Here is a 10,000-nt window from a genome sequence, read left to right on the forward strand (position 1 = left end):
GTGTGAGTGTGAGTGTGAGTGTGAGTGTGTGTGTGTGAGTGTGTGTGTGTGTGTGTGTGTGTGTGTGTGTGTGTGTGTGTGTGTGTGTGAGAGTGTGAGTGTGTGTGTGTGTGTGTGTGTGTGTGTGTGTGTGTGTGTGTGTGTGTGTGTGTGTGTGTGTGTGTGTGTGTGTGTGTGTGTGTGTGTGTGTGTGTGAGAGAGAGAGAGAGAGAGTTAGAGAGAGAGAGAGAGAGAGAGAGAGAGGAAGAGAGAGAGAGAGAGAGAGATAGATATATAGATAGATAGATAGATAGATAGAGAAAGAGAGTGAGGAGAAGACGAAGAAGAAAGAAAAGAATTAAAAGAAGAAGAAGAAGCGAGATCAGCCAGGGAATGGCGTGGGAGAGGCCGGCCCGAGCCGAGAGGCAGCATGAACAGCATCGCTCGGGAGGGAATTCGGGCAGGATGCTGGTGTCCGCGCCACGCCCTGTCGGATGTCTGGCTCTTTATTTCTTTTCTCTTCCTTGTGGCTTTTTTTCTCCTTCTCCGTCTGCTCATTTGCGCGTCCCTCTTTTCCGCGTCCCCTCTTCCTCTTTCGGTCTCTCGCTCTGTGTCTGTCTTTTGTTCTTTCTTCCGCGTGCGTTTTTTTCTCTGGCAATTCGGTCCCCTCTTCGTCTTGCCTTTGTTGTGCGTTTTTGGGCGAGTCGTTTTTCGTTTGCTTTTGCTTCTTTCAGCAATTGTCGCACACGCACTCGCACACGCATACACACACAAGCACACGTACACACACGCACACGCACACAAACACCCACCTACCCACCCACCCACCCACGCACACACCCACGCACACACCCATGCACACACCCACGCACACACACATACACACGCACACGCACACACCCACCCATGCACACACGCACACCGCACGCATACACACACACACACACACACACACACACACACACACACACACACACACACACAGACACACACACACACACACACACACACACACACACACACACACACACACACACACACACACACACACACACACACACACACACACACACACACACACATACACACACACACACACACACACACACACACACACACACACACACACACACACACACACACTCACACACACACTCACACTCGCACACGCACACACACACGCACACACACACACACACACACACATCCACGAAAACCACACGGAAGTATTTAGTTAACTCGCTAAGCCAGTGCAAATGCGCGTGTTATTATATCGTCGGTGGCGAGGCCGCTGACTCTGCATGTCCTTTGTGAGTTCGGTGAATGTGTTAATGTTTGTGAATGTATATATTTGGAAGCGCTACGAGAACTCTTCAAAGGAAAGTGTGTGATGGACGAATGCACTGATTTGATTTGTTTATTTAGTTTTTTATTTTTTTGCCCTTTATTTATATTCTTCACTGTGTTTTTTTTAATGTTTTTTGATATACGTGTTTACTTATTTACCGATTTATCTGGAGTAGCGCTTGTGATCGCAATGCTCACATGATGCATTTGTTCCTTCTCCCATCTTTACCCCCGTGTTGCCTCTCTACATTTTTTGGGCGAAGAAAGTGTGTATATGCCGATGTCCCTTCGCTACGGACGGCCAGGAGGACCCCAGGAGGACCCCAGGAGGACCCCAGGAGGACCCCAGGAGGACCCCAGGAGGACCCCGGGAGGACTCCATTTTATTTTGCCAGACTCTATCCTTTGGTAAACTTTCATAATTCTCATCAGTAGAAGGATTTGCCCTGGTCATTAGTCGCGGCGGAAACCGCTCCTGAACGTGCACCCGTTCTGAAAGGAAGAAAAAAGAAAGAGAGAGAGAGAGGAACACGGGGAAGCTTTCGTGACGTCAAGGGTCGGCGATAGGCTGATGCTGCTGTTGTGGTTGTCTGTCGCGAAGTCGTTCGATGTATTGTCAGGTGTAGTTGATTTTTCCGATGTGATGGACTTCACAAACGGTGTTCCGGAAGAAGCCAGAGTGTGTCAGATTAAGTTAAGTGTGGAACCCTCTCAGACTAAAACAAAATGTGACGGTTCAGTAAGCTGATGGTGACATTGTTCAGATCAAAAAACGAGAAGGAGAGAGAGAGAGAGAGAGAGAGAGAGAGAGAGAGAGAGAGAGAGAGAGAGAGAGAGAGAGAGAGAGAGAGAGAGAGAGAGAGAGAGAGAGAGAGAGAGAGAGAGAAATGATAAAGAGAAAATTCACAATTTAGGGAAAATGCATGGATGAGAGACAAATAGAAATGCATGAATAAGAGAAGGGGAATACGAATTGATGAGAGTCGAGGTAAATTGATAAATGGGAGTTAGAGAAAATTAATGAATGAAAGATAGAGAAAACTGATTAAAGAGGGAGGAAGAAATTACTTAATGAAAGGAAATGAGTGACTGGGGAAGAAAGGAAGTCAGAAAAGGACAGTAAGTTGTCAGTTATTGCATGTATGAGAGAAAGAATAGATGTTGTAAAAGCTTTCTCGAAGGAACAGCTGGGGGCGATCCTAGGCTTGGGAATGCCTTTTCTGACGTCATCAAACCTTCCCGCGCTATTCCCAAAATTCTAATTGGTCTTGTTGCAGGAGAACTTCAGTGGCTGATGTCATGTAAACCGCTAATAAGAATCGATTAAGTTTGATTAAGCTTCATTCGTCACGTGATGCCAAAGAATAAGTTTTGACAGATGTGAACGCGTGTGCGCTTTTCTCTCTCTCTTAGACGCTTATCCATCTTGCTCCTTTCTGCGGGGGCTCAGGGCCAGGTAGGCCTAGGTCCGATTACCAAATTGGATTTCTTGTTACTTCATTTGGTCGTTTGCTTGTTTATTTTTCTTCTTATTTTTGCCAGCTGCGATTTCTCCTTTTTTGCCAGCTGTGATTTCAAAACGTATGAGATTTTTTTTCTATTTCTCTCTCTCCTCTCTCTCTCTCTCTCTCTCTCTACATGTATGCAACTCTCTCTCTCTCTCTCTCTCTCTCTCTCTCTCTCTCTCTCTCTCTCTCTCTCTCTCTCCCTCTCTCCCTCTCTCCCTCTCTCCCTCTCTCCCTCTCTCCCTCCCTCCCTCCCTCTACCTGTCCCTTCTTCCCTTTCTCATTCACGTGAGTCACGGGCAACCGAGCCAGGACCCGTTATTGGATCCTCCTCATTACCGCGGCGCCGTAAAGCTTCCTCGAGGTTTTAAAGCTTCCAGATACTATTTGGGGCAAAGATTTACTGCCTGGGAGATGGGAAGGGAGAGAGGAGGGAGATGGGAGAGAGAGTAGGTGCGATAAGAGATAGATAAGAGGGAGAGAGGAGAGAAGGGAGTAGGTGGGGTAAGAGAGAGACAGGAGAGGGAGAGAGAGAGAGAAAAAGAGAAAGAGAGGGAGGGAGGGAGAGAGAAAGACAGACTGAGATAGAGGAAGGTGGGTGAGGGGTCTATGGGGGAGGGTGTGTTGATTATAAAGAAAGAGAGGAATTTACGGTGATGGGAAAATACAAACAATAAACTAGGAGTAGCATTTAAGGGAATTCATTTTGATGCTTTAAGTGGAGGAAGTGTTTTTTTGTTTTGTTTTTTGTCTGCCCGTCTGTACGCGTACAGTCTGGGCAGGTCCCCCCCCCCTCTCTCTCTCTCTCTCTCTCTCTCTCTCTCTCTCTCTCTCTCTCTCTCTCTCTCTCTCTCTCTCTCTCTCTCTCTCTCTCTTCTCTCTTTCTCTCTTTCTCTCTTTCTCTCTTTCTCTACGCGTGTCTGTCTCCCATTTCTCTCTCTCTCTGCCTTGCCTCATTCCTTCCTTCCCCCTTATCCGTACTTCGTCTATCTATCCCTATCTCGCATCCCTCTCGTCCCTCCTGTCCCCCCCCCCCCACTCTTGTGTGTGTCCTCCCACAAGACAAATAAATCATCAGCCTCCGCAAACACCGCCCCTCACAAGCGCCCGGAAATGGCCCTCCATAAAAACGTAACCAATTACAAGAGGTAACATTACACACTGTAACGTAACAGATCGGAACAGCCGTGGCGATATTACGCGGTTTCTACGGAATGAGGGGGATAATGAGGAACGGGGGTGGGATGGGGAGGAAGAAGAGGGTGGAAGGGAGGAGGAGGAGGAGGAAGAAGAGGGTGGATGAGAGGAGGAGGAGGAGGAGGAGGAGGGTGGAGAAAGGTGAAGGGGATGGGAGGAAGGAGGAAGATGGGGGATAGAGAGGGAGAATGGATGGGGGGGAAGGAGGAAGATGGGGGATAGAAGGAGGGAGAAGTGGATGGGAGGGAAGGAGGAAGATGGGGGATAGAAGGAGGGAGAAGGGGGTGGGAGGGAAGGAGGAAGATGGGGGATAGAAGGAGGGAGAAGTGGATGGGAGGGAAGGAGGAAGATGGGGATAGGGAGAGGGAGAAGGGGATGGGGGGAAGGAGGAAGATGGGGGATGGTAGAGGCGGTGGGTGGGATGTGGGGGATGGGCGGTTGGGGGATAAGGGGGGGGGGGAGAGGGAAACGCTTCGCATTCCGCCAACCCAAATTTTATTTTTGGGGAGGAGTTTCTGCGATGAAGTGGAACAAATGGAACGCATCAGGATACAAGATGCCGACTCTTTCGGATCTTGTGTTTTTAGGATTTTATAAGTGTATTTGCTTACTTTCTGATCCATATATTCGGTCACTTCTAACTATCTCGCCATGTCTCCATCGACAAATATAGGAAACGGCGACCAGGAAAGAGAAGAAATGAACTGAACAAAACAGAAACTCGCTCCCACGCCCACGCTCTACCCGACGCCCGCGAGGAACAGGATCCTCCTCCTTACGAGCCATCTTGAGAGAGAGAGAGAGAGAGAGAGAGAGAGAGAGAGAGAGAGAGAGAGAGAGAGAGAGAGAGAGAGAGAGAGAGAGAGAGAGAGAGAGAGAGAGAGAGACCTGTTGCTGCCCTTACACACCCACCCTGCCCCTGAGTACAAGATATGTATGGTCGCCCCCCCTCCCCGGGGTGGGCGGGCGGGCGGGCGGGCGAGAAGTCGACCTCTGGTCTCGTCTAGGTTTAATATTAGGTGGGTGGATAGAGGGGGGAAGGGAGGAAAGAAGGATGGGAGGGAGAGAGAAGGCGGGAAGGAGAAAGGGAGAAAGAGAAAGAAAAAGTAAGAGAGAAATAGAAAGATACTACAGTAAGAAAGAGACAGAGAGGGAGAGAGAGAGAGGCTGCTGGAATCCCCGCGACGAAGGAAGCCTGGCGCGTGAGAACCCCCTCCGGTCCGCCTGATTGGCGTGGCAACCCGCGAGCGGCGGCCGCCCTCCATGTGTCGGCCGGCGCAGCGCCGTCGCCGCACCGTTACTCGCTGGACGGCGGGGCGTGTTTTTGTGCAGTTCCTCGGACGGAGGGATAGGGAGGGGGAGGGAAGGTGGATAGAGGGAAGGGAAGAAAAGAAAGAGCAAAACAAAAGGTGATGAAGGGAAAGAGAAATGGTAAGATAATAGGTAGAAAGGGAGCAAGGGAATGAAAGAGGGACAGGTAGGGAGGTATTTGTGGTAATTGTTGTTATTGCTTTTGTTTTTGCAGTTTTAGAAGTGGTTGTTTACTCTAGGGAAGTTGCTCAACGCAAGTGCATTTGATGTCTTATAAAATGTTTATGCAAGAGATAGCCGTTAAGGGGAACGGGCCTTTAGGGAGCAAGAAGAGAAGAGGGGGCAGGGGAAGAAGGAGAAGGACGGAAGGAGGAAGAAAGAGAAGAAGAGAGAAGAGAGAAAAAGGAGGAATGAGAAGAGGGGAGGGTGAGAGAAGAAGGTGAAGGTAACGAGGGGTGAGGATGAAAAGACGAAGAAGAAGAACACGAGGGGAGAGCGGGAGGAAAGAAGTAAGTCTGGTGAGTAATTGAGGCGCGTGTCCCACTAACTATCTAGGCTGAGTAGAGGCTAATGAGGAGAGGGGGAGAGGACTCCCCCTCTCCCCCTTTCCCCCTCTCCCCCTCTCCCCCTTTCCCCCTTTCCCCCTCTCCCCCTCTCCTCCTCTCCTCCTCTCCTCCTATCCTCCTATCCGGTTATTTCCCATCTTGAAGGTGAGTAACCAAATGATGAGCGTTTCTTCTTCTGCTTCTACAACTACAACTACAACTACAACTTCCACATCTTTTTCTTCTTCTCCTACTTCTCCTCCTCCCCCTCCTCCTCCATCTCCTTCTCCTCCTCCTCCTCCTCTCCCTCCTCCTCCTCCTCTCCCTCCTCTTCCTCCTCCTCCTACTGCTCTTCCCCTTCCTCTTCACCTTCCTCGTCCCCTCCTCCTCCTCTTCCTCCTTTCCTTTCCCTTCCTCCTCATTTTCCTCTTCCCCTTCCACCTCCTCTTCCCCTCCCTCCTCCTCTTCTTCCCCTTCCTCCTCCTCCTCTTCTTCCCCTTCCTCCTCCTCCTCTTCTTCCCCTTCCTCCTCCTCGTCCTCATCCTCACACCTTCCTCCTCCTCCTCCTTCACCTCCTCCTTCTTTCTCTAAGGCACTCTCATAATCTCCAAGTTTCGAGAGGTGTCCAGCGTCTCAGAGCAGAGAGGTGATGAGGTCTCATGGGGTTGGTAATAAGTGAGAGATCTTGAGTGTCATGAGTTATGTAGGGTTCATGAGGCGGGATGAAGGGGGTGTTGGATGACAGGACGGGGGTTCCTTTATGAGGAAGGGAGTGAGATGGATAAAGAGAGGGAGATAGATGGATAAGGGGAGAGAGATGGATAAGGAGAGCGAGAGAGAGAGAGAGAGATGGATAATGAGAGAGAGAGAGAGAGAGACGATCAAGTGTGGGGAAATATTTGTGCGCATGTCTACCTGCCTTCGCTAATGACTCTCCTCCCGTTTGTATCGAATGCAAGCGGAAGAGGCCGGCGTCAGCTTCAACATCAGCTGTGTCAGCCATGTCAGAATCCGGACTGTCATTTGTCATAGGTCTTGCGTCACGGGCGTTATTTTTAGGCTCGCGATTGGCAGTGCAAGGGCGTCTCGAGAGGGAGGGAGAGGGCGAGAGAGGGAGGGAGGGAGGGAGGGACTGGTATGAGAATTGTAGCCAGTTTCTCGTCGTCTTTCATCTCTCTTTTTTTGTCATTTGCTTGAGCCCTCTCTCTGTCTCTTTCTGGATATATATATATATATATATATATATATATATATATATATATATATATATATATATATATATATAATATATATATATGTGTGTGTGTGTGTGTGTGCGTGCGTGTGTGTGTGTGTGTGTGTGTGTGTGTGTGTGTGTGTGTGTGTGTGTATGCATGTATATGTGTGTGTGTGTGTGTGTGTGTGTGTGTGTGTGTGTGTGTGTGTGTGTGTGTGTGTGTGTGTGTGTGTGGACATAAAAATACCTTTTTGAAGCGAGCAGAGCACAGGTGGTTGGGGGTTGGCGGTCGGTGTTGTTAAGGCCAGTTAGTCAAGTGTGTAGGGGAGGGCCGCCCGTGCCTCCGCCCCTCCACTCCTGAGGGCGGGTGGTTGTGGAGAGGCGGCGGTGGAGGCGCGGGCGGCAGTCTCGGTTGTGGACGCCTGCCGTACGAACGCCCGCCCGCGCTCTGTCCGACCGCCCGTCTGTCTGTCTGTGCGCCGCCCGCCCGTTCCTCTTCGGAGAGTTCTAGAAGCGTCTTGGCTCCTGAGTTCCCAACCGCTTCTCTCGCCTAGCCTTACACGGATTCGTATTTGTGCGTGTGTTTTGAGTTCTATGGAAACTGCGTGACATTAGTGTGCATCTAAAACTCGGATCGTGTTGAAAGATCGTTTTGAATTTGAAAATCGGGGGAGGACTAGATAGCGAGCCCTCCCCACCCCAGAGGCCACCCAGTCAGACGCGGATGCAGGGACGGAGGCGCAGATAGACAATAGATAGTGTTCTGCGGGGGAGAGAGAAAGAAAAAAGAAAGTCCACGGAACACGGAACTGTGCGAGGATCTGCCCGGCGTCGGCTCAAGGTCGTCCTCGGCGTCGCGTGCCTCGAGTGATCAGGGAGATTCCTCGCATTCCTTTCGACGAGGACGACACGCGGAGGGGCAGATCGGGTGTGATCCGAGGACTGGGCGTTGCAAGGGCGCGTGGGCGGGAGTCGCTGTGTTTGTGTGACTTGGGAAAAGGGTGGCACTTCTCTCCGCCCCGATGCCTGCAGCCATGCCGGAGCGGAAGAGCTTTTTCAACGGCGAACGGTGAGTGCTTTCGAAATCGGGGAATGAATGAAGAGGGAGGAGGTCGGAAAGAGGACTTTTGCCGTTCCTTTTATGTTTATGGCATTTGCGTTTGTTTGCTTGTTTCATCGTCGATGTCGATTTTACCTTCTCATCTCTCTCTCTCTTTCTCTCTCTCTCTATCCCTATCTCTCCCTCTCCCTCTCCCTCTTTCTCATTATCACTCTCTCACTCTCTCCCCCTCTCCCTCTCTCTCTCTACCCCTATCTCTATCTCTATCTCTCCCCCTCTCCCTCTCCCTCTCCCTCTCCCTCTCCCTCTCCCTCTCCCTCTCCCTCTCCCTCTTTCTCATTATCACTCTCTCACTCTCTCCCCCTCTCCCTCTCTCTTAAGCCAGGCAGTTTTTTTGTTTGGTTTAATGCTCCTGGCATAAGTTGATTTCAAGGCATAGGGTTTTTAGCTAGGGTAGCTGGAGGATTCGCGCCCTTTGCATGCATGCTTCACCTCGTCTTTCTTTCCTTCCCTCCCTCCCTCCTGCCATTCCCTTCATTTCCCATTCTATCTGTCGGCATCAGTCGTCGTTCAGTCCACGTTCCACGACGCCGAAAGGAAACGGCGGGGCGGCCGAGGGCGGTCCGAAGGATTCCCGAGCCCTTATTCTTTGCAGCAGAATGGAGGCCGTTGTTGCACGGGCGTCGTTGCTTCAGTCCTCTCTTGTTTATCAACACCGGCGGCTTTGTCTCGCTGCGTGGCATGTGTGAAGGCTCCGCTTTAGGGATCGTATCCTTTTCTCTGTTATAAGGGAGGGATAGAGGGAGGGGGAGGGGGAAGGGGGAGAGAGGGAGGGGAAAGGGAAAGGGAAAGGGAAAAGAGGGAAGAAGGAGGAGGGGAAGGAGGAAGGGAGGTAGGGGGGAGGAGGTGGAAGTTGGAAGGGAGGAGGGGGAGTTGAGGGAGGGGGAAGGAGGTGGAAGGGGAGGAGTAATATGGAGAATGCGAAGGGAGATGGGGATTGGAGGAGGAGGAGGAGTAGAAGAAGAAGAAGAAGAAGAAGAAGAAGAAGAAGAAGAAGAAGAAGAAGAAGAAGAAGAAGAAGAAGAAGAAGAAGAAGAAGAAGTGGTAGTAGTAGTAGTAGTTATGAAAGGTAAATGAGAGGGGTAAGGATGGGGATGAGGAATTCAGAAGGGGCAGACGGCGCCTGTTTTCCCTGGCCAATTTACGCCTGCGTGTATCCGGCGCGGTTTGACAGAGACGGTCCTCGATAGCAGACCTGTCATAATGTTCTGTTATATGAATGGGATGTCGGAGGAGGGAGAGGCGAGGTGGGGGGTGGGGTGTGGGGGTGTGGGGGGAGTTAGGCCTCGTGGTGTTTATCCTCCAACTCTGCGGCTTGCCTGGATCAATTACCTCGCTGAAGATGTGCATATTACCCCCTCCCCTCTCTCTCCCTCTCCCTCTCTCCCTCCTCTGTCCTCTCATCCGCTCCTTTCTAGCTCCGCCTGCAACGCGCTCTCTGCTTTTCCTCACCCCGCGGTCTTTCTCTCTCTCTCTCTCTCTCTCTTTCCCTCTCTCTCTCTCTCTCTCTCTCTCTCTCTCTCTCTCTCTCTCTCTCTCTCTGTGTGTGTGTGTGTGTGTGTGTGTGTGTGTGTGTGTGTGTGTGTGTGTGTGTGTGTGTGTGTGTGTGTGTATGTGTGTGTGTGTGTGTGTGTGTGTGTGTGTGTGTGTGTGCGCGCGCGCGCATTCTTGTTTTTTCCTTCCACTTCTCGCTTCACCTTCCCTTCACTTCCACCTTCTCTTTACTCTTTCCTCCCTTTTCTTTTTCTTCCCCTACACCTTTTTACCTTCTTGTTCTTGC

The 10,000-nt window shown here is 50.8% G+C and overlaps 1 protein-coding gene across 7 annotated transcripts in view; it reads left to right on the forward strand.

Moving 5' to 3' along the window:
- The window catches only part of Crk (Crk proto-oncogene, adaptor protein), a 103,563-nt gene that overhangs the window by 63,897 nt on the left and 29,666 nt on the right, over positions 1 to 10,000 (forward strand). The window contains exon 1 of one of the 7 annotated variants that reach the window (XM_070132849.1): positions 7,490 to 8,169. The exons of 5 other annotated variants lie outside the window; for them this stretch is intronic. In XM_070132849.1, coding sequence (XP_069988950.1) covers positions 8,123 to 8,169 — 47 coding nt within the window. In that variant the 5' untranslated portion in view covers positions 7,490 to 8,122. Of the gene's footprint in view, positions 1 to 7,489; positions 8,170 to 10,000 lie in introns of those variants that run through there. One more of the 7 variants, XM_070132850.1, reaches the window with a different exon arrangement.

The sequence above is a fragment of the Penaeus vannamei genome, chromosome 18, assembly GCF_042767895.1.
Source record: "Penaeus vannamei isolate JL-2024 chromosome 18, ASM4276789v1, whole genome shotgun sequence".
NCBI lineage: Eukaryota > Metazoa > Arthropoda > Malacostraca > Decapoda > Penaeidae > Penaeus > Penaeus vannamei.